The 25,027-nt window shown below is 42.8% G+C and overlaps 1 protein-coding gene across 5 annotated transcripts in view; it reads right to left on the bottom strand.

Annotated features, from left to right (window-relative positions):
* Positions 1-25,027, bottom strand: part of arid4b (AT-rich interaction domain 4B) — a 44,008-nt gene that overhangs the window by 8,346 nt on the left and 10,635 nt on the right. For all 5 annotated transcript variants that reach the window (XM_062400414.1, XM_062400412.1, XM_062400413.1 and 2 more), the window contains exons 3-16: positions 23,801-23,911; positions 19,858-19,923; positions 19,485-19,575; positions 17,879-17,958; positions 17,465-17,556; positions 9,228-9,369; positions 8,092-8,171; positions 4,670-4,746; positions 3,162-3,310; positions 3,008-3,080; positions 2,674-2,768; positions 2,466-2,563; positions 1,969-2,167; positions 1,642-1,832 (exon numbers count right to left, since the gene is read on the bottom strand). In XM_062400414.1, coding sequence (XP_062256398.1) covers positions 1,642-1,832; positions 1,969-2,167; positions 2,466-2,563; positions 2,674-2,768; positions 3,008-3,080; positions 3,162-3,310; positions 4,670-4,746; positions 8,092-8,171; positions 9,228-9,369; positions 17,465-17,556; positions 17,879-17,958; positions 19,485-19,575; positions 19,858-19,923; positions 23,801-23,911 — 1,544 coding nt within the window. The remainder of the gene's footprint in view (positions 1-1,641; positions 1,833-1,968; positions 2,168-2,465; positions 2,564-2,673; positions 2,769-3,007; positions 3,081-3,161; positions 3,311-4,669; positions 4,747-8,091; positions 8,172-9,227; positions 9,370-17,464; positions 17,557-17,878; positions 17,959-19,484; positions 19,576-19,857; positions 19,924-23,800; positions 23,912-25,027) is intronic.

Here is a 25,027-nt window from a genome sequence, read left to right on the forward strand (position 1 = left end):
AGTTTCCCTCTACCATCATTTATGTGAATTAAAATTGTTCTCATTTAAAGTTCCCTTTAATCTAGCTTTAACACAGTGTGATCCAGATTACAGACAGTGATGATCAAACAGGTTTGACGAAATCAGGATTCAGATTACATCAGCCAGCGGGTTGTCCGCTGTGTGAATCTGTGAGCCGTCACACTGACACATCTGAGGAACTGTGACCCTGACAACGTCAGAAGATCAGGGAGCCTCCAGCCTGTCCACATATGATAGTGATCATATGGCAGTGTGCCCACAGCCATGGCTGGTGAAGGCTTCACAGAGAGATGAACTAATGTTTCATCCATACTACTACATTTTAATTTAAAACTCAACTAAACAAACACTATCCATTGCCCACATGAGCATTTTGTATCAGTTGGACTAATGCACCTGAAAATGCTTATCATGTGACCACTCACATACACAATGCACGTGTCAGCGTAAACAGGAAGAATTTTGTTGTTAGTTGCAGATTGCTCGAATAACAGCTCGTCTCCAATGCATGTAAACATTTTAAAATGCTGAAATGATGAATAGGCGAAGTCCATGAACAACGAGACGGTTAGTTTCGGAAAATCCCTGTTTCTCCTAGTCCAGAATACCATGTTACCATGAATACCAACTTTTTAAAATAAATAGGGGCCAGCAGCCTTTTCAAACGGCTCTAAAACTCTGGAGTAGTGTGAACTACAGCCGTATCGGTGTCAGAGTTGATTCGTTTTCAAACAAAAACATAGCAGTATGGATGTAGCCGATGAGCAGCAGCGTGTGATCACGACATCCTGAAGTTCAGTTGGACATAAAAAGCTGCAATAAAACAAGCAGCTGGACTGTTTATATTTCCCTTTTTTACCATCTAAAAGTTTCTGCCTCTGAAGCTCTATCTGGCGACTAGTGTGCTAGTGCATCAGTGACAACACTCACACACATGGAACATTTACTAAAGCTGAACATCAAAAAAGCCAAAAAAATGAGAGAAGACAGAAAGAGAGGGGGCCAGAGAGACAGAGATAAGAGTTGAGGAGAGGGAGAGAAACCAGGAAGAGCACAGCCATGTCGTGTGCGAGGGGGCTGGACGCAGTCAAACAAACCCAGCCACCGAGAGAGGGAGGGAGGAGGAGAGAGAGAGAGAGACGGAGAGCGAGACCAGCATGACATGCCAGGTGGAAAGTAGCAGTCAGGCTTTGGTGCCCTAAGATTTCTCTGCCAGCTGATGCCAACTCAGCCACAAAAAATAATAATGGCAAAAAGGGCAGAGGGTAAAAGCTTGGTTAGATGAGAGAGAGAGAGGAAGATGGGGGAGAGCTTTCCTCTCTGGTTAGCAGGTAGAGGTGATTGTGGGTAAACGGCATATTAGTATCATTAAGGTCAGAGGGTCACTTCTTCTCATCTGCTAACAGTCTTTTAGGCCTTGCCTCTGAGTGGATGCCTCAGGTCTTTTTATCTGGAGTAACTTTTACAATTTTTCAAAACAGAAGGCCAGACTGAATCTCAACACAGTTTCACCCTGCAGGGGCCCAGCATGGGGCCCCCGCATGGAGCTTGTGTTTGTGCCATGAGGATGTTTTCTTTTTTACCACCCTGATGGAGGGACCGTCCTTTCAGACCACCTACCCAGAGTTGTCCTTGCTCTCCTGCTCCTCGTCGAGCTCCTGTTTCACATGCTCGGCTGCAAGGTGAGCAGTCGACGAGCCCTCCTCTGCGTCGCCGTTGTGGGGGGCGTCTTCTTCCCCATCTTCATCATCCGTACTCTCCTTTTCCACAGACTTGGGAGGTTCAGACTCTGTTGTATCAGGTTTCTCCTCCTAAGGGAGAGGGATGATTTTAATATAAACACATACAGGAGTGGTCTGCAAAAATAGTAGGAAAGTAAAGGTTTGGTTAAATATTATATATATATACATATTTTTTTTAAATCAATGAGTATTAAGGAGAATGCACCTTGCAGACTACAGACTGTGCACTGCAAGGTTCCTCATCCTCCTGGGCTTTCTGCTCCTCTGACCCAGAGGATGTGGGAGCTGCTCCTCCTGCCTCCCCCTCAGACTTCACCTCCCCCTTAGGACCCTGCTTCAAGGGGAGGTCCATCCTGAAGGTTATGGCCGTGGAAGTGCAGTATTCTTCAAATCCATTCAAGTACCTGCATGATAACACATTCCTTGTCAACACAGCAAGAAGACCCTCATGTGTAATTTGTAAAATGTTCTTCTTAAACATTAAATGTTCCAACACCTTTACAGCAAAAAGCTAGATATTACAACGATCCATTTAGTCTTGGGGAGTTTGCTAAAATAAGTAAGCAGCGTTAATAATTGGACATAAAGTAAAACAGAGTAAAAACTATGTGTCAGTCTGGGTGACAAATGACACAAACAAAAGCTGCTTCTCCAGTCGAGTTAAAAGCTCTGAGATGCTGCAGAGGCAGCTCCTGTACTTACTTGCGGTAAGCACATTTGACATTGTAGCCAGCGGCAGAGTTAAGGACAGGGATTCCCAGATCCTGATAGACTTGTTTCCAAACAGCACCACTTTCAATCTGCTCAAAAAATGGACACAGAAAAGTTGCAGAGTCAGTCAACATCAACAACAACACAAGTAAGACCAGAATCAAATGGCAGCAGGAGTTATCGTCAGAGCAGCACTCACCTTCTCAAAGCCTCCCAGTTTGTGCACCAGCCTGTAGAGCTTGAACAGGTTCAGGTTCTTGTAGCCCAGAACGGGTCGCTTGTTGATGGGAGTTCCTGAGGAGGTGGAACATAGAACAGGTTTATTTCAACAGAGACGTTAAAGGCTGTGGAGCACAATGAGGCATGGAAAAAAACTTTTGACTGAAAAGGTGAAAAATATAAAAACTTGTGTTTCCATTAACCCTCATGGACCTAGTCTTAGTGTGAAGAATTTGTCGTAACATTTTTTTATTTCTACGGCTGCAACTAAAACAAAACATGAAAGACACGTTTAAGAGAAATGTAGACTTTACCTCGATCCTCCATGAACTTGTAAAGCTGTTGCAGGAAGTTCTCCCTCTCCTCTGGAAACGGCTCCACTTCCTCCTGCCGACAGGAAAAGAGACACTTTGAAAATCGTTTTCAACTCTGATGTAGCAGGGATAAGATCATGTGCACCCCCATTACCTCTTCTTCTTCACCACTGGCATCTGCCTGCTGCTCTTCCTCTTCATCATCATCCTCCTCCTCACTGCTGGAGCTTTCTTCTTTCACTTCTGTCTTCCAGGTGCTGGGCACGAGCAACTGATGCTGGAACTCGAAGGCTGCGTCCAGCGCTGTCAAACGCACACGGAAAATGCATTATGGCATTTCAACTTAGCTCAGTGTTTGCTGCTCGTCATTCCCTGCTGCTAGTTGTCTCACAAACTGAGCATGTAAAACTTGACTTTAATAGATAGAACAATTACCAGGCTAAATAAAAAGATGAGTAATAAATCAACAGAGCACAGGTTCAATACTACTAATTCTAAAAATCGCTGTAAGTGGAGCACATATCTCAAGTTTATCTAATCGGCTATACACTTAGCATGTGTATTGTTGAGGGTCCTAGCAAAAGCAAAGTCTGATTTTTTGCGATTTGGACACGTTCATCATTAATACAATTTGAATAGATAGGCGTCCAGCTGTAAAAAAGTGTACTGAGTCAAACTTCTCTGAGCTTTGAATAAACAGGTGAACAGCTCAGCTCCAGGGCTCTGTGGACTGAGTCAAGCAGCTGATCTTTACTTACTGCTGCTTAATAACCAAATATTTTATATTTTAAAGAATGGATCAGGTATTTCCACAGGCAAGGTGAAAAGTAAATATTATAAATCAATAGAAAACAAGGACAAATATATTTCAAATGTAATACCTTCATTTATTAGATTTGAACCCCATGACATCTGCCCCTAGGTTTGTGTGTTTGTGTGTGTGTGTGTGTGTATGGTGTGTGGGTATTTGGAGTCCTACGTGTACATTTGCTTGTAGTGAACTAATCAAACAGTGAATTCAATTGAAGGAAACCAGATAATTCACATTAAACTGAGAATCAGTAGTGATTAACTACATTTATAACTACAATCTTGGTTCTGAATATAATATACAAAAGTGTGACAGTAGAAAAGACACTGACATAAACATGAGTAGAATTCAGCCATGGAACTCAGCAACATGAAAAGCTGTCCTGAGTATTTGCTGTGACGCGGAGCAGCAGAAGCACTCAGCCACAATGTCACAGGTGGTACTTAAGCAGCATCTAACCACCTTTGCAGATGCTGGTTTCGTGGTTTTGCAACGCAGGAAATATCACAGTTGTGAGTCAACCACCTGTGAAGACTAGGATAATACAGAGCTGCTTCCTTACAGTAATTATGAGAATGTCAGAGCTCTGCAGCAGAAAAGAAACAGGGGCACTATATAAAAATCCTGGTGATGACTTCAAATAAAAATAAACTCAGCTGTGACAGGCGCTCTTCACTGCTGCATTCCCCGGAACAAAAACAGAACTTCTCTTTCTTCAGTCTGCCTCGCTGCAACCTACTCAGAGTATTTTTTGCCAAGTGTGTCAACACACAGACCAGCTCACAGATGTCTGGGACTCGATGCGCACTTTGCTTGGCTTCTGTAAGATAAAAGCTTTCCTTTAAACTCACCAGGTTTGAGCCCTGCGTCGGCTTTTGGAGGACAGTCGCTACTGATCTCACGGACGTCCTTCCTCAGCACCGTGGAGCTACAAAAACAAACACAGCGACTCTGATTAAAATGTGCACAGTAATGATAGTGTGAACAGCACAGCTTGATACTAGACTATGGTTCAGCTCTAGGATGTGACTGAAGGTGAAAGTAGAAACCAGCCAAAAGATTTTCGCAGAATTGTGTTCTACTGAAAGGAAAGTTGGACTAAAAAAATAAGATGTATAGCAGCAACAGATTAAACTACCTAAACTCTTATTGGCAGAGTGAAAATAGTTTCTAACCGTAGAGCCCAGCACCAACAACAACTTCAGAAGTTGAACAGACATGAACAGTCATGACCAGATTCACACAGCCTCTTTTCTTCCAGCATCTCTACAGCAACTGGCCAAAGTGTCAGTGATTTGTCAGATAGATGTAACAGTGGAGTTTGTAAACTGAAATCTGTTAGAGTCTCGGCTGCTGAGCTGATCCAATAGATCCAACTGTTTATTGCAGCTCAACAAGCTCATGGGAAATAGACATTACCTTTAATTCCTGATTTTTTTTAAACCGTGTTAGCAAATATCTTTTCCAGTCTTAGCCACCCAGGGTGCTTTACAGTACAAGCCATTTACACACACATTCATTCACCACTTCTATGTGCAGCAGTTTTCTATCACGCACCATTCATACACTGTAGGCACAGCGATCAGGGGCAATTTGGGGTTCAGTATCTTAACCGGGATTGAACCACCAACCCTCCAGTAAGTGGACGACCAGCTCCAACTCCTAAATCACAGCTGTGTGTGTTTGTGTTAGTGCCACTGGTTCCCTAATGCACTTGAATGTATACAAAAGGTGCAAAGATTTATTTATTTATTTAACTGTCATTAATTAAAAGGATAAATAGGATTAAAAGGGTATTCAGCCACGCAGGCAGCTCTGTGAATATGTAAGGCACAGAAGCATTTTGAGCTAAATGCAATCAGATGCTTAATAACATCTGCTAATTAGCAGAATAACTGTTGAGGCCGATGGGAATGTCATTTGTTAGTCATTTTCATAAACAAATAGCTGTCGAGATAAAATGTCACGCTCATTGTGCAGAAAGATGAAATCACCAAAATCATCAAGATTAACCCTCTGGGGACCATGCACATCTGCACAAAATGTCACAACAGTTAATTTCCAAAGCCCTTGCCATCCCTAAAGTCATGCCACTACCATGGTGCAGAATTATACTACTATTTATTATTCCCTTTCATACAGAATTTTATGAATCGATTAATTACATTAAACATGCAGTTTGCAGCCTAGCTTTGTGTATTCTATTCTAAAAGGCTCAGTTTAAAACATTTGTGCAATGATTTAACTGTTTTTTTTTCTGCGTACTTCAATAGCACGTTCAAGTTTGCCAGGCAGCCAAAAGACCAGTAAAAAAATAGTAACTGTTTCCATTGTTGCTATGGTAGCCGGATCTGACTAAATAAGAATACCCGCTTCCTGACAGCTCCGGTCTCCCTTCTGGATGTGACCTTGCTTTCCCTGAAAAAACATTTTCCAAACCCATTGTTTTGGTAAAGCCACACTGAACGGTGACCACTAACAATACTTCACTCTCCAGAGATAAATGAACACACTGACCTCGGTGCTGTGCGGGAAGGGGTCACATGGTCTATGGCCGTGACCCCCTGTTAAAAAAAACAACAGCAGCACACCGCACAGGGAGCAGCAAGTTGAAATACTTCAGGAAGAATGGGACGAGAAGAGGCTGACATGAATGATAAAGAGTAAAATAATAAATAATGTCAGGTGGAGCGAGGGTACGGGTGTTAAAGAATGGAAAACACTTGAAAACATTTCAAGTGTAAAAAAGGCTTCAGGAAATGGGGCAGCCTGGTAGAAACTGTAACATTGTTGATAAGAGGGTAGAGAAAGTCTAAACCTGATGTTGACGAATGTGAACTATTCACTGTTAACCATGAAATATTAACTGTCTAAGAATTTTGACTGATTTATATTATCAGTTTAAAAAAAACTAGATATTGGTACCATCTTAGCAGGTCTTCTGCACCGTGGGTCTCAAAGTTGACAGCACCATGTGGATATTTTGCTCTTTCTGAATAAAAACCAGTAGAAAAGCTGTTTGCTAAGGACTGGGTAGACCTGGCCTGTCAATCAGGATTGATTATTGTGATTTCCCACTGATCATGTATGCAGTTTACTCCCATGTGCATCAGAGTGACGACATGCCTGTCGTCGCCACAGGAACAATAAAAAGCTCAGTTGTTTTGTGTCATAATATAGTCAGCTACACCGGCTATAAATCATATGGTAAAAAAAAAAGAGACATTACAGATGCATCAGACTGATACATCAAGGGTAACAGTAATAATATATTTTCATCCTTATTATTCCATCCACATAAAAGCAGGATGACTTGGGGAAACACAGACCTAAGAAACTCATTAATAATGATATAGATTTTCCGACACCCTACATTATTATGTCTAGCGCCCGCCCTTGGATATGCGGATTTCAATGAGTGAACTTAACTGCAACCAAACAGAAGGGTAGACTGCTCCTATGTGATTTAATTTGCAGCAAACACCACCACAGGGCACCGTGCTCACTCAGAGAGGAAATACTTTAAAAGTATATGACTTCCAGTTCTTAGGGGATTTATCACTCTTATCTTATCCCTCGCATCAACTTTACCCTTCACCTGACCATTAGACAGAATACAAGCGATAACACTTCCTGTGCTGCGACTGTGTCGTCTTCAGCTGCAGATTAAGGGTCATGTCAGTGAATTACACGGGATATCTATGAAGGAATGCAGACTCAAGGCTGTTCTGTCTTCAGTGGAATTAAAACAGACAATAAGGGAAGTCCCTGAAGCAACGAGGAAACACCAGATTAACTTCTGTGTGGGCTACGGCACGTCACTACCCACATACAGAAAGGCTGCAGTAAGACACGATCTGCTGAGCGCAGACTCCTGACAGGACTTATTCCTCTCTCCACCACAGACAAAACAATCTGGCAGTGTGGTTCCAGGCCGTATTTACTTACTGTATACTACTGATGGGGATGTTTTACACCGGGACTTAATGATTAGGTGATGAACAGATATAGAAAACTAATCAGGAGCAACTAAGCCCATTCATAAAATGAACATGCATATCATCATATTGCCAAAGCTTCTCAAAAGAATTTTCCCCATAATTATTTAAGTAACCATCACACATCAACTTGGTGCTGTGCTATATTCAGTTTTCCTTGTTACTTTTGAAATGATAAGCTGAACATAAACATAATTTATGTCTTAATAATACAAATGTAAATTAATATACTGATAATCATAAGTGTGCATTTTGGTTCATTAGTAATGACTCACAATTTTCCATCTTTGAACGAGCGGACGAAGATGTTGTCCTTTTTCATATTCACATCTTCATTGCAGTCCGGGGAGATGACCTTGTTGAACACAAACAAGAGACGGTTAATAGGTCAGATGAGGTGGTAGCGTGTGTGTTTGTGAGAGAGAGAGAGGCAGTAGCTTGAGCAATAGGCAATGCTGTTAAATGACAGAACATGCATATATGAAATTAAGACAAACAGGCAGAGGAGCTGAAGGGTTTATTATGATAGAGACACATCAGTGAGAGTTTTTCCATATCAGGGTCTAATCCAGAGGAAGCAGCACTGTCTGATTTATACCAGCATTATCTGCTTGCAAACACACACTCGCTGCAGGGAAGATTTTACTTGACCACCATGACTTGTGTTTGCACTGTGAGATCATTTCCCTTTTTGACGCATGCGCTGTGCTGGAAATATGTAACTGAATGCACCGAGCTCGCTCCTACAGTCCCTGTTTGGTTTGTCTTTTATTTAACTTGGCATTTTCAGAGCACACAGTTTGTCACAGATGAGTGATTTACCAGTGTGCGACTCCACGCCTCTGCCATACGGTCACAGTATAAACAATGACAGGCAACTGTGTATTGTACTTCTCTGGGCTGTCACAAGGAGGCAGCATGGTGCTCGGTCAATGGCCAGCCAAGAACAACAAATGCTGGAGGCGGGGCTGTGATGACTACACTGTTAAAAGGCACAGCTTTCCCCACCCTCTCTCATTCGCCCAGTTATACTTTTAACACTTACGTAAACAAACAACGCCTGTCACTATTGCATTATGCACAAGCAGTAGCTGAGGGTTAAGGCTGGGAGGAGATGGATTGGAAAAGACTGATCACATCCAAACTATGTTTAAACTGCACTGTTACACACATCAGGGAAAATAAGCTGCAGTGTCTTTTTTTTTTATGAGTCAAGCTGTTTTGACTCTTGGAAACTCATCAAGTTCAGTCAGGCAGCTGCTGCACAAAGTTTGTCTTTATAGAAATCAGCTATTTAATTGTATAAACATTCAGATTTATAGAATTCCATAAATATACAATGATGTGAGTGTACATGAGAACCAGGAGTGGAAGCCCCTTTCTTCTTCAGAGTGATGGAACGGAGACTCACCAGTGCAGGGTACCACGTGCTCTTCTTCTTGTCCCCGGTGGTGACCCCCTCCACACAGACCACTTTGCCGAACATTTCCTCATTCTGCCGCTGATCACTCTCCTCCTCTTCACTGGAAGATGAAGACGCCTCTTCTTCTTGACTGTGGGAGAAAAGTAAATATATTTAAATTCTTCACATCCGGTGAATTCAGCCCTGTGAATTTATTCACAGCTTAGAGCAACAAAGAACTTTCTCTGGTTCCAGCTTCTCAGTTTTGAGGATTTTATTAAATTTTAGCTTATGCTCTGTGGGTCAATGATGAATTCACTATGGACATTATAGAATGTTAAAAAATTGTGAAAACTATTGTTACAATTTAGAAGACAACCAATTAATATACCATTAAACTCCTAAAAGCTGTAACAGCTTCTATTAAGAGATAGTTATGAGATATTGGATCTCAGTTGACTGAGAAAAGTCGACCTATTAGCATTGTTGTTTAATGAAAGAAAATCATCCTGGTTGTTCATAGAGCTGCAAATATGTCATATTACTCCACACTATAAATAAACGGATTAGGTAAATAAAATTGTAATACAGTTCCTTCTCAGTATAGACAGACAAAGGATTTCTGCTGACAAATCATCTTTTCATTTAGCAGCTACTCAGCCACAATGTATAATAAAGTCTCCAATTAACAACCCACAGCACAGCAAAACTACCAGCGATCTGAGTAGACAAACTATTATGTATCACAGAGAAACATGAGGTTGGTTCCATTGATGAGCTCACTCATTAGGATCAGCGTATTGACGAGGCGGATCATTCTCAGCTGTCTTAACCGTCATCGTGGCCCGTAGACAGGCAGCCAATGACAATGCAAGCAGCTCCAGCAGGCTGTTACGGACCTATAAGAAATGGCTCGTGAGGCCCGGAACACATCAAATAAAGAATCAGAAACAACTGTTGCCACTAAATAATAACAAATGTTTATTGGTTGAAACAAACAAATATTTAGAAAGGCAACAAACCAAAAGGGTTGGAGGTTCCCGGCCGAAACAAACAAAAGAGAGGGGAACACTGAGCCAGCCATCGGCCGTCGAAGTCAGTGTTCACCCCCGAACTAAGTCTGCCTAAATAACCCACTACCTAAATGAAAGAAAAAGGTTATCCGAAAACAGGACTACCGGGAACCCCCGAACCAACTACCAACATAACAAAAGCTCAAAAGGACTTCCGGCATGGGGGAAACCGGAGCCTCGGTCTCCTCACCCGTTCACCTGCATGGAAGAATAGAGAGCGAGAAAGAAATTCACAGCCTCCTTAAGTCAGCTCCAGCTGACGAGGTGATGAGTCTCACCTGAGGACTGGCTGCGTGGAGAGAGAGAGAAAGGTGGAGAGAGGCACAAACACACACACATTCTCACACAGAGCCCCACCTCCTGGCCACACGTAACATCATCAAGTCTCCGGAGCTTGATGATGTGTTTTTGCCTTTCGTCATGAAGGGGGCGGTCTCGCTGACTGCGGGAGGCCCGAAAGTCCCTGTCGTTATTCTGAGGGACAGTGCAGCCTCTCAGTCGGTCATTTTGAGTGGAGTGTTGCCTCTGTCTGAGAAATCTTCAACCGACTCGGCTGCGTTAGTCCGTGGGTTTGGGATGCAGTTTGTGGGGATTCCTTTGCACACCATTCACCTGGACTCGGAGTTGGTTACGGGGCCTGTTATTGTCGGTGTCAGTGATGAGGAAGTAGAATTGAGTGACAGTTTTATGGCTGGGGACGGTTCGTCAGTGTTACCAGCCTTTCCCTCCCCAGGCCCGGTTCCTTTTCCTCCGCCATCTCCCCTTTCTATATTGGACAGTTCAGATGTTAAATTGTCCATGTCACGTGAACAGCTTATTATCAAACAGCAGCGTGATCCCACGCTGGTTTCTCTTTTTGCGGCTGTGGGTTTGAATGATGATGATGGGGGTGGGTCTCCCAGGTATTTCTTGAAGGACGGGGTGCTGATGCGTGCGTGGCTGCCACCACGTTTGGGTTTTCAAGAGGATTGGGGGGTTGTGAAGCAAGTTGTAGTTCCACAGCTGTTTCGACCAGAAGTTTTGAAGCTGGCCCATGATAATCCTCTGGCTGGCCATCTTGGGGTAAATAAGACATATGATAGAGTGTTGCGTTGTTTTTTTTGGCCGGGTCTTAAAGCCGATGTGCGTCAGCACTGTAGGACCTGCCATGTCTGTCAACTCTCTGGTAAGCCCAATCAAACCATTCCCCCGTTTCCACTCTATCCGATTCCTGTTGTAGGGGAGCCTTTCGAACGTGTTATCGTAGACTGTGTAGGGCCTCTTCCCCGTACAAAGGCGGGTCATCAGTTTCTCCTGACCATTATGTGCGTTAACACTCGTTTTCCTGAGGCTATTCCTCTGCGGAGGATCACCGCCCCTGCAGTCATTAAAGCGTTGACTAAGTTTTTTTCCTTGTTTGGTTTGCCACGGGTGGTGCAGACGGACCAGGGGTCGAATTTTATGTCTAAGGTTTTTGCACAGGTGGTGAAGCAGCTTGACATTTCTCATTGTCATTCCAGCGCGTACCATCCAGAGAGTCAGGGTGCGCTTGAGCGGTTTCACCAGACCCTAAAATCTATGCTGCGCACTTACTGCCTCGAGTATGGTAAGGATTGGGATGAGGGTGTCCACCTGCTTCTCTTTGCTGTGCGTGAGGTGGTACAGGAGTCGCTGGGTTTCAGTCCTGCTGAGCTTGTGTTTGCCCATACGGTGCGCGGTCCGCTTAAATTGCTACATGAAAAATGGGTTGGTAGTGCAGAACCACAGAATCTGCTGGACTATGTGTGTGATTTTCGTTCAAAACTTCATCGTGCTTGTGAGCTGGCTAAACAGAGCATGGTTGTTGCCCAGGGCAAGATGAAGCGTTGGTTCGACAAAGATGCGCAGAGCCGTAGCTTCAGCCCAGGGGACAAAGTGTTGGTGCTGTTGCCCATTCCTGGCTCATCGTTACAGGCACGTTACAGTGGGCCATATGTTGTCCGGGAGAAGGTTGGCGCTCGTGACTATGTGGTCGCGACCCCGGACCGCAGGAGGCGAAGTCGGCTTTGTCATGTCAACATGTTGAAGCCCTATCTGGAGCGAGGGTCTGTTTCACCCTCCCTTGTTGTATTGAAATCTGTTGTGGCGCTGTCCGGTGCTAAAGTGAGTGATCAGGGTGAGGCGGCTGTGGCACTGTCCGGTGCTGAAGTGATTGATCAGGGTGAGGCGGCTGTGGCGCTGTCCGGTGCCGATTTGCCGGAGTCTGAGGAGTTGGATTTTGATGGTGATGTCGTTGCCTTGTCCAGTGCTGTTGTTCATGGGCGTTTGAAGAACTCTGAACTGCTGGTTAATCTTGATGGTTGTGTTTCGCATCTGCCTCCGTCTCAGGGTGAGGATGTGGTCCGTTTGATTGGTTCACATATGTCACTGTTCTCTGATGTGCCCTCTCAGACCCAGGTGCTGCAACATGATGTTGAAGTAGGAGATTCGTTTCCGATTAAACAACATGCCTACAGAGTTAATCCAGAAAAACGTGCACGCTTGCAGAAGCAGGTGGACTACATGTTGGGCCACGGTATTGCTGAACCCAGCTGTAGTCCCTGGAGTTCTCCCTGTCTGCTGGCTATGAAATCTGATGGTTCAGACCGGTTCTGTACAGACTTTAGGAAAGTGAATGGAGTCACTAGGCCTGATTGTTATCCTCTTCCCCGAGTTGAGGATTGTGTGGATAATGTTGGCGGTGCCAAGTATGTAACCAAACTTGACCTGTTAAAGGGATATTGGCAGGTGCCACTGACTCCTCGGGCGAAAGAAATTTCTGCTTTTGTGACTCCAGACGCTTTCCTTCAGTACACTGTGATGCCGTTTGGCATGCGTAATGCGCCAGCAACTTTTCAGCGGCTGGTGAATATTGTGTTGTCTGGTCTTTCTGGTTGTGAGGCATATTTGGACGACATTGTTGTGTATTCTGGGTCCTGGGACGAGCACATTCAGCAGCTGTATTCTGTGTTTGGGCGTTTGCGTGACGCCAATCTTACTTTAAACCTTGATAAGTGCGAGTTTGGCCAGGCGACAGTGACCTATTTGGGCAAAGTGGTTGGTCGGGGCCAAGTCAGGCCGGTGCACTCCAAGGTGGAGGCTATTCTTTCTTTCCCTGTCCCTCGTTCACGGCGGGAATTGCGCCGGTTTCTGGGGATGGCGGGCTACTACCGTAGTTTTTGTAAGAACTTTTCTGCGGTAGCTGCTTCCCTCACTGACTTGTTGAGCCCGAAGGTGTGTTTTCGCTGGACTGAGGGCTGTCAGCTTGCTTTTGACTGTATTAAGGCTTTGTTGACTACGGCCCCAGTCCTGTCTGCCCCTGTGTTTGATCGTCCATTTAAACTGTCTGTTGATGCCAGTGATGCGGGTGCGGGTGCTGTTCTGCTTCAGGAGGGGGGGGACGGGGTTGAACATCCCGTCTCTTACTTCTCCAAGAAGTTCAACAAACACCAGCGCGTGTACTCTACTATTGAGAAGGAGGCATTGGCCTTGGTCCTGGCGCTGAGCCACTTTGAAGTTTATGTGGGTTCCGCGAGTTCGCCAACTGTGGTGTATACGGACCACAATCCTTTAGTTTTTGTGAATCAGATGCGGAACACTAACCAGAGGTTAATGCGCTGGGCGCTCTTCCTGCAGTCCTTTAACGTGGTCATTCGGCATGTGAAGGGGCGGGACAACGTCCTGGCCGACACGTTGTCACGGTGTTAGGTCTTGTGAATGTGTTGTTTTTTTTTCCTTCCTCCCTGGTCTTCACGTTTGCCCCCGGCTATTCACAAGCTCTGGGTGGGGGTGTTACGTGTGGCCAGGAGGTGGGGCTCTGTGTGAGAATGTGTGTGTGTTTGTGCCTCTCTCCACCTTTCTCTCTCTCTCCACGCAGCCAGTCCTCAGGTGAGACTCATCACCTCGTCAGCTGGAGCTGACTTAAGGAGGCTGTGAATTTCTTTCTCGCTCTCTATTCTTCCATGCAGGTGAACGGGTGAGGAGACCGAGGCTCCGGTTTCCCCCATGCCGGAAGTCCTTTTGAGCTTTTGTTATGTTGGTAGTTGGTTCGGGGGTTCCCGGTAGTCCTGTTTTCGGATAACCTTTTTCTTTCATTTAGGTAGTGGGTTATTTAGGCAGACTTAGTTCGGGGGTGAACACTGACTTCGACGGCCGATGGCTGGCTCAGTGTTCCCCTCTCTTTTGTTTGTTTCGGCCGGGAACCTCCAACCCTTTTGGTTTGTTGCCTTTCTAAATATTTGTTTGTTTCAACCAATAAACATTTGTTATTATTTAGTGGCAACAGTTGTTTCTGATTCTTTATTTGATGTGTTCCGGGCCTCACGAGCCATTTCTTTATCTTTTTATAAAAATAAAAAGATAAATATTTCAACTACCCAGCAGAGGCTGGTGTTCCGGCTTTGTACAGTATTTATACCTGTATATTCGGGGGTGAACTTTTTATGCCTCACTAGGCTTGTTCTGAGAACAGCACTGTCTGTCTCACACACACTCTCTCTCTCTCACACACGCACGCACACACATACTCTGAGAACTGTAAATCAGCCAGACTGCTGCTACTTAACACTCCTACGACAACAGCAACAACATTGAATATGCTTTACATTGAAGTCATAATCACACAACTCTTAGTGACTGACTAAGTCATTTAGGGCAGAGTTTGAACCACAAACAATGACAACTATAATGCAATGTCTATATGCTAAATAGGAAAATACAGCCAACAGCCCATTAGCTTGGCTTAGCTCAAAGATTGGAGGCAGCAGGAAGCAGCTAGCCTTGCTCCATCCAAAGCTAAACTAGAATTAAACCTGTGTCGAGTTACAGGAAATACTCCCCTTTTGTTCCTGATTCATGGTTAGGATCCAAAATGACCTTCTTTATCATTTTAAGGTCTCAACCTTCTATGAAAAGTGACTTGAGATAATGTTTATTAAGATTTGGCGTTTTACCACAACAATTTAATTTAACCTAAAAGGAGATTTACCAGCACAAGCCAGATCAAAAGGTTTGGCATGGGGGCAATGGGACTTTATGGAGTCTGAGAAAAGAAATAAAGGATTAATAGATTAAAAAATTGTAATTATAATTGCATTAATAATTGTCATTTATTTCTTATTTAATTTGTTTTGGAAACGTGCCTTTTGAAGTACGGTACCGCTAAGGCTTGAATCTTGGACTATTAGACCAATCAGGGTCCAATCCCGACTTCCCATGATAAGTTCATTTTTTGTCTCATCTATCTTTCTTTACCCCAGTCTCTCCCTGAACTCTGTCTTCTATCCCTATCCATGTTCCCTTTCTCTATGGAAGTAAACAAACATTTAATAATTAAATGAATTAATATATGCTTGTTGTTTTTCAATGACAATTTGTCCGTCTCCAGTAACTCAATAAACAGAGTTAGAAGAAAGATGTACCAGCCTGTTATTGCAGCCACAGAAAGGTGTATGCCAGGTCACTTTAGTCAGCTACAAAGTGTGTGGATAAGCTCATGTTACAGTATAATACCTAATGAAAGGCTGTCCCTGAAAGGGAGGAGAACAGGGAAAGGAGCCAAGTTAACTCAGCCTGGACCTATAAGTAGCGAGAGAGATGTGCGGTCGCTCCCACTAAACTAAGTACGTGCCGGGACAAGACATTGAGGTGTTAAAGTGATGATCGATTGGATAGATACATCTTCTTTTTGCCTTGTCGTGCCACCATGGAGAAATTTCACCAGTGATAAGTCTGAAAAGATACCAGCAGTTTACCACCACATATTTAAACACTCCAGACAGTTAAATGCTAGGTTTAGCATGACACAGTCTCCGGATGCCAAAAATGGCATCTTTATATCTCTAATTGAGCTGCAGTGACAGGGGAAAGCATGTGTCAATAAGAGGATTACCAAATGTAGTAAATTTAGCGTGTGTGTATTGCAGTAAAGATGACCTTCACCATGTCATGATTTAATTTCCTTATCTGTCTGAGATATTTACATATTAGGTGCAGAAATCTTATATGTGAGCAATTTTTGTCGCTAAATTAAAAAAAAAATCGATAAACCCACATGACCAGTTGTAAAAAGTCAAGTCTCTGCTGTAAATAATCAATAATTGATCAACACTAAATTTCGAAGAAAATTTAGCACCTGAAAATATGTCGCCACAGTAACAGCTGCCAACTGTAAAATGACAGAAACTGACGAAAAATTTTCTTTGGCGCGAATTTATTTTTATTTGGGCCATCTCCCATCTATTAACATGGAGGAAGTGTAGTTTATGACTTATACTGCAGCCAGCTACCATTGACCATCTGTATTTTTCTGTTATTGACCCAGTACCAGTGACTTCTTGGTATCTCTGCTGGTTGCCTGGCAACCTCATGGTTAAACAAACAAGTCATAATGTGTTGCTTTCTAGTAGAGGCAGGCTACCTGTTACCTCCTGTTTCCATTCTTTATGGTCCACACATGAGGACTCTCCACAAGAAAGCAAATTCCCCCCCCCCAAAAAAATTTTGAACTCTTCCTTTAAAACAACCACTCTAGTAGCTTTGATCTCCAAATGTGCTGCATTGTCAGCCCTTGTTATTAAACAGTTTAGACTTTTAGTGCACCGGAAGACAACTGGTCTAAGGTGCTAATGTGCAGCTGGGACCACTCCAGGTCAATATTGCATCAATGTTTAGAGTAATATTGACTTTTCTCAGAGTGCCATTAGCAATGGGTGTCAGAGAATGAGATTATGTAGCAGAGTGTCCTCTTTATAACAGTGTGGAGCCACAATTATTTCCAGTGACAAAAATGAAATCCCTCAGCAGTTCCTATTCCCTGATGAAAACTCTGCAGTCTACCAGGAGTAGGCATATCAGAGCACAAAACACCCATTGGCACATTTAGTTCAGCAGGACAGACACACACATTCACACACGGGAGCCAGGCGTGATTAAGGAACTTGAGGAGGCAAGTAGGCCGTCCTCTGCAGGCCTCAGGGGTTGTTTATGAGGGGAAGGAGATGAGTGTAAATCTTTCAGTTCAACTGCTGTCAGCAGCACGCTTAAAAATGGGTGAGCCCATTACTGATGGTTCTGGGTCGGCAGAGAAAAACCTCCCCACCGGCATCACAGACATCTGATAACATCAAGTATGATACCAGCCCTGCAGGATGTACAGAGGCGGAGGCCAACACTCACATAGGGTTTGATCGTCGTCCGCGGTTGCCCTTCTTGCCGATGACAGGTGTGCCGAAGTGCTCGGGGTTGGTGAGGGGGAGTCTGTCAAGTGTCTGCAGAGGAGAGAACAGAAATGAGCCTCAGTGGCGACTTGTCACACACTAAATTTGAAGACAGAAGATGGATTGTGTATACCCTGAAGAAATGTCAACAGTTACAAACAGAGAGATTTACCCTCACAGCACTTTCCTGTAATGTGAGTTGACATATCCTGAAAATATTTCACAGGTGAACTTCTAGAGGCCAATATGGTACTATTCATGAGAAGCTTTTTAATTTGAGCACTGTGAATAGAGATGTGAGACTGTTTTGACTAAACAAAAGCTATGAAACAGACTGAGTCCCCAGGAAGCTGAAGGACAGCGCAATACTTGCCTCGCTCTCTGCAAAGTGACGTGCTCCTTTCAGGCAGAGAGAGGAACGCCTCAGGGTCTTCTCATCGCCATCGTCAAAGACTGCAGAGATGAGAGTGAAAACTATTAGCCTGCTGTATGTAGGCAAGGAGTCCCCCAATACACGCCACACACAGAGATACAAAATGTCTGCTTGTTTTATGATCCGCCGAAAACAAATTATGTTTGTGGATAAATCCAACAGACAGTGACAGTGTCGCTTCCAGCTCATGGCTCTATCAGAGCTTCAAGAACCCTCTGTGCATCAGAGAGTGGAGTAAATGGGAAAAATAGGAGACGTGGGGGAACTGTCTAATGCATCGACGGTTATAAAATGGTCATAGATGTTTACAATGTGCGGCCACATAATATTACAATATACAAAATCACAATATACATCATATTGAGGATCAAAAACAGACTTACTTTCGCTTTCAGACAAACCCAGATGTGTAAGTCCTTAAATCTCATTAATCATATGTATTTGGCAACAACAATGAGGGAAAAGTCACTTATGGTAACTTCCGCAGTGACTTGTGTTTTTGTTTTCTCACGGATGAAAGAAAAGACAAGTGTTTCCAAGACAGGAAAAACCCCATGGGTGTTTCTTAAGAGATGAACAGCTGCTGAGAAACTGCAGATCTGAGCAGCAGCCTTTATGCTGTGTGCCTTGGATTATCTAACATTTTAACTGTGTGCGCTTGAAAAACTCGCACTTACAACTTGCCATGAAAATGACAGCAACAGTTTTTCAACTCAATTTGCATTTTTCATGCTAAGGTTCTAACTTTTAGCTGGTTCCAACTTCTCAAATCTTAATTAAGCACTTGCTGCATTTCTCTTTAACTTAATTGCAAAACAAATACCTCAGAGTGATGCAGAATTGGTCACAAAAATAAATTCAAGGAAGTCGGCCTGTGATCTTCTTTTAACAATTTATTTATATTTTAGAGACCAAATGATAAATCCATCAATTCAGATTTGAATGACTATGTTAACTATATGTTCTACCTCTGGAGATCCACCTCTAATTATTTAAAATTAATTATACGTTTGAATTAGTCACCAGTATTGGTACAGTTCTCAATTGTTTAATGGGTTTGTCTTGACCAGTATTTCTCTTTGCTTTGGATGACAATATTTCGAAATATATTAACATGGAAACATAATATATTTGAGTTTAAGTTTTCCTGTACATTATAAATAACCCAAAAAGACAACAGTAACTGTTTGGGATTTGATGGTTTGCAGATATGACTGAGCAGATACAGCACAGCAGCTTTACTGCTGTCAAGCCAATTTAATTTGTATTGATATAGCCCTATCTCACAAAACAAGCTGCTTTACAATCTGCACCATACACAACACCATCCTTAGACCCTGACAAATTATAAAGTCAACATCATCCAACACACAGCAAACTTGCAGATGCTTCTGGCAACAACTTAGGGCAATAACAAGTTTAAATTCACAATGGTTTCCACGCTTTGTGGGTTAGTTTGTCCACATGCACGTTTAATAAGCTTGCTGTGAGGAGAGTTTGATTCTTCATGACAGGAGGTAAAGAAGGTGGTTTGTTGTGAACTTACCAACAGTATATATACTAGCATCAGTCAGCTTGTTGATTGTGGCCTCCTGGTAAACTCCATCCTGATTTTTCACCTCTACAACAGCACCCACCTGTTGGACAGATTCAATGACGTTATTTGGCATACCAAGATGCTAATTATTAGTTTCTAATTAGGTTGTTTTTATTTAATTAATGAGTAGGCAATGGATGCTAACAGATAAAAAACAAAGAAGTGGAACAAAAAAGGGGACATAATTGGAATTAATTTGAAGTTTAAACAAAAAGGATCAACTGCAAAAAAAAATGCATTAAATGTAAATAATAGATGTGTTAAAAAAATACTCTATCTGAATTTAACAAAGCATCAAACCTCTCCATCTGTCTGGCCTTACCTTAAGAGGTCCTTTGATATTTTCATCATGGACCTCAGCTGTGGACAGATCTGGTTTAAAGGTCACCTGTGGAAGGGGGAGGCACCAGAGGGGGAGAATCACTAACAAGAATCAACAAACAATCCCCCACAAGCCTGACCGGGCCACATCAATCCTCCACTTCACAGAGGAGGCACATCCCTGCTGGACTTTAAAACTGCCGACAGGCTGATTACAGCAATGGACTCTTTGAGCTGGATGGGTTTGTTAGAGGTCACAGGCCTGAGAGAAACACACTGGCAGATAGTTGTTAGTGTCGTCAGGCAGCAGCATGTGTGTGGATATTAAATACTATAGCTCATTTGTGGTGTTGTTGAGTGAGGGCCAGACACTTGACAACTGCACTTCGACTGCTGGCGCCAACTGTGGAGGATTTCTGAAGTGAACGTTAACGGCTACGCAAACGGACCCCCCCCAACCCATTGACGCATCTGCAGCCTCCCCTAAGTGAGCCATGGTAGATGATAATCTGATCATGCGGTGGTAATCTTGCATTTGCATGGTGACCTGGTAATACTGAGTGACAAAAAATTTACTATAAAGCCAATACACACACACACAATTGCGCACAAACATAAAGCCATCCTCTGCCAATTTTTAAAAGAGGCATATGAGAAATGTATCCGTTATGCATTGAGAAAGCCTCTCCCTACTTTTTATATCAAAAAGCTCATGTGCTTTAAATTTTTGTTTCCTAAGGGAAATTAAAGTACTTTTTTAGAGCATGTGTTAGTAAAATAGTAACATAATTATAAAGGAGGACTGGCGTCACTTTGACTGTGATTTAGTTTAGAATCAACCGCCACACAAGGGCAGAAAAATATGTTAAACACCCCCGTCTGTCTTGTCGAGAGCAGACCCAGCAATCAAAGTGTGACAGTGAAGACAGTATCAAGACAATGAATGAGAGAAATATATACTGTAAGATGCTGCTGTGCTGTCAGGTCATAAAATAAAAAGGGAGGAGAGAAGAATAAAAAGCATCCTGAGGCAGCAAATCAGTCATGAAGATAATGACATTCCTGCTGGGTGGAATAAAAGAATCCCTTTCTTTACAGGGACCAGCACAGGAGGCTCAGCTCCCCACAGACAGAAGAAGGGTGACTGAAGCAGCCCGAAGACCCAGCTAGAGAGCGTCAGTAACACCTAACAACCTCTGACAGCCTCCTCACTGTGAGCTTGGTTCTTACAGCAGTCTGTGCCAGTACATATAAATTGTAGAACCACTAAGACGGAACACATTTTGAAATAAGCTAGTAAAATAATAAGATGAACATGTTTAACAGGAGTTCAGTTTATAACAACATAATGTAGCTAATCTGCAGGATGTTTCACTACACTAAATTTAGAAATTACATTATGTTATGTTCCTGTTTACATAATACTAGAGCCACATCAATATATCAGTTGACCAGTTTTATGAGTCAATGCTGGGCTGTCACAGATTGATACACGATTAGAATCAATATACGCTGACCATATATCGAATATAAAGATGGACAACAGGTCTGCACTCCCTCCTACTATCAATGAATATCCTGGATACAATCACTGACAGCTTGAGCATTAGGAGCCAAAGACTGTGCAGAAATGATCAAAGGCTTGAGCCACAGTATTGAGGTCCCACTGATACATGTGCTCTGTCAATCATGTCAGTCAGTCTCAGGTAGCTGCCAATCATTACGATTCACCCAGATTTGAGAATATCAACTACATAAAACCAAACCAACTGGAAACATAAACATCAAAAGATAACTACAATCGAAAATGACAAATCGTCTTTTGCAAAAGTGCTTTCATTTGGTCCATGTCCCATCCAACTAACAGAGGATGCAGGGTTGATGATTTATACTGAAGCCAGCCCCCATGTGGCAATTGAAACACTTTGGCTTCAATTTTGGGGATGTGACATCCATCGTTATATAAAGTCTATGATGTTGACCAATTTATTCCAACATGAAAACTGGTCAGCTGAACGACCAATGACAGCCTATATATAATAAGAACACAAGCCGATACATAGACACTTATCATTTTCAATCTCTAAAATCACCTCAGCCCAAAAGTTAAATATTGGCCCGGCTCTACAATACAGAGTTGTAGTTCAACAGTGCACTTTGATCTTGATTTATTCAAACATGATTTACTGCAAGGGTTTTCTTTGCCTTTAAGCCCATAAGCAGCAGAAGGGCATGAACCCGGGCTCACAACAAACAGTATTGTGACAGCTCAGACAAAAATAAACAGTAACTCCAGTTGTTCCACTCATTTTCCTGCCTCACAGCCTGTCTCTGCTCAGATAGTGAAGCATTCCTTCTCCTGACGTTACATGTTCTCTTGTTGACAATGTATCAACTACACTACATTTTCTTTAGAGCCAACAGGAGTGAGGATAACACTCAACATTTTAAACCATTGTTTGAACATGGACAAAATAAACTGATTATACGCATTGATCTGACTGAATTCACAATTAAAATGAAAATTATGATAAATGGACGAAATTAGCATTTAAACTCGGAAATACTTACATATAAACAAAATAGCCAGCTCAACAGATAATAATGACGATAAACCTTCTGAGAAAAAGCATCTGGAAACATTTTAAATAAAAACACCAGAGATAGAAAAATCTGAGGCAAGCAGTAAACATTGATGCTAAATTTTCTTGAGATGCTTTTGAAAGTAAATTTGAACTTCCTTTAATAAAGATATGCTTTGCATTTGCATCCTATCGTGAAATTGCTAAGGACAAAACACAAAAAAGTGCTATACAAACATGCAGCATGTAACATATATTTTTTTGTCTCTCTGCTTGTAAGATACTGTAGTCTTAAATAACCATATGCATGCTGAGCCTTTAACAATAAGTGATAACGAAATGGTGCTAATTCACTTTTTACAGGTCCTCTAAATCATCCTAAATAACACAAGATCTTTTTGATGAGCCTTATAAATCGCTGAAAGGCACTGGTGGCATACACGGTGCAACCATCGACTTTGGTTAACAAGCAGAGATTAATAAACCAAAGAGCTAAAGAGGAATTCATTAATGTCATATTTCAATGTTTGTGTAACGGAGCTCACATCCACATTACAGCTACTCAAAAACAAAGCCCACCCTCAGCCAATTAGTATGGTAATTAATTTATGAGCCAAGACTGTCCTATTATCTTCATTTAAACCCATCATATTTAAATGAAGAACATCAGATCGTTTGTCCATGAGACAAGACGGCATATCATTTGATGATTTCAGCTGGTAGACCAGAATGCCAGAACGCTGCTGCTCTTTTGTCTCTACAGGGGAACTGTAGTGCACTGACACAGTGAAAAAGCCAGCATCCACTCTTTGTTCCTCCCACACACTCCAGCAGAACGAGAGACAAGCGATCTGTCTCTATTGTATTACCCAGATGCTCCAGCCCCACTGGGAAATGAGATACTGTACTACGTGCATCGTTTAATGCCCTCATCAGCAATGCATAAAACCAATGGGGGCGGTGGAAGCTGTGGGCGACTGGGACGCCTGAGGACGTCTAGGTACCTGGTGGGGCGGCCAAGCTCCTCTGTCACAACTGGGCTGCTTGATCACCGTTTCATCTGTTTGAGCAGTACTAACAACCTAGACCAGGTGGGAGCGCTCCAGCATGTAAGCAGCCCAGATGGATCATTGAAATGATAATTTCTCAAAGTCTACAATGAACATCTCTGATCATCACAACAGTCTCATCTCTAAAGGAATGTGTTGGACAGTGGCTTTAAAATGTGACCATCTCGTATCCAACCACTGCGGATGAATAATAAAGCTAAGCTCAGTGATCAGACACATGGGACCCTCGCCCAAATGCATTCACCTTTACAGACAATATTCATAATTTTAGAACATAGCACTTGTGACTTACCTTGGCCTTGACTAGCCTCTTGGCCGTCTTAATCTTGGCCTCACAGAAAGCCCCTCGGTACTTTGCACTCACGTCCGTCCCTACTGTCAGGTAGGGGGGCTCCTCCAGAGTCTGAGGAAATTAAAAAGAACACAAAACAAGTGAGTTCAAAGTATTTTATTATATATATATAGCTTACTGACACAGGTGTATTATCTCAGCTAAGGACGGAGGACACGCATACGAGCATCACACAGTCTGGGCTGGATACGCAAAATGCACCCGGCTCAGTGATTCATCCCTAGAAAACACATACCATCTGCTCTGGGTATTGGAAAACAAGCCTCTGAGGGAGCAAACAAAAAGGCCACTTCTCTGCTGCTTTGATGACTACAGAGAGGAAGCTCTCCGAAACACATAGCACCATCTTGTGTCATTATTAGATGTTTATCAACCCCCCCAAGAACAGATTTGCAGAGGGTAAGGTACACAGAGAAAACAGACGATCAGTGTGTGGATGAGGGCAGACGAGGGTTTTGTGTAAAGCTTGAGAAAAAGCCTCACCCACCACTGGTATATTTAGACATCTTTCTAGAATAAGACTCAAAGTGGGCCACACTTCCTGCTGACTGGACACATCGAAACCAGTTGCAATGTCAAACTTGAGCGTGGTTAATTATGAGTGCAGATTTTAACTCTTGTAATTAGCACATTTGAGCAGGAGCTGATATTTTTCCAATGTACCAACTTTTAAACTGACCAAGAAAACCCATTTTCTTACTTTCTGAGTGGATTAATAACTGACTGAGTCGTAATGAAAGAGCTCCCTTACAATTTAATATCAGGTTATCGCCAAAAAAATCACCACAGAATGATGGTTATGGTCTTTGTAGTTGATAGTTTATTATTCAGAAGACTTTTCTCTCCCGATCACAGACATAAATCGTATGTGTCTGGGTTCATAGCAGCTGTTCATTGTTCCCACAAGGAGGAAAAGAAAAGAGTGTACAGGTTGCCATTTCAACTAACAACTACACCAGCATTTAGCAGCACTCAAACCAGTGAGAAGGAACTAATCACTGACACCAGATGCTCTCGGCCTCTGTGGCACATACTTGTAGCATGACCAGATTGCTTTCAGGACTGACATCTGCAAATGAGTCCTTTGACATGTTTTAACTGTTGCAAGTTATTTTCATTGTTTGCCCAAAGCATTCAGGTCCTGAAGAGGATTTTATCAACTTTATA

The sequence above is a fragment of the Platichthys flesus genome, chromosome 12 (assembly GCF_949316205.1).
Source record: "Platichthys flesus chromosome 12, fPlaFle2.1, whole genome shotgun sequence".
Classification (NCBI taxonomy): domain Eukaryota; kingdom Metazoa; phylum Chordata; class Actinopteri; order Pleuronectiformes; family Pleuronectidae; genus Platichthys; species Platichthys flesus.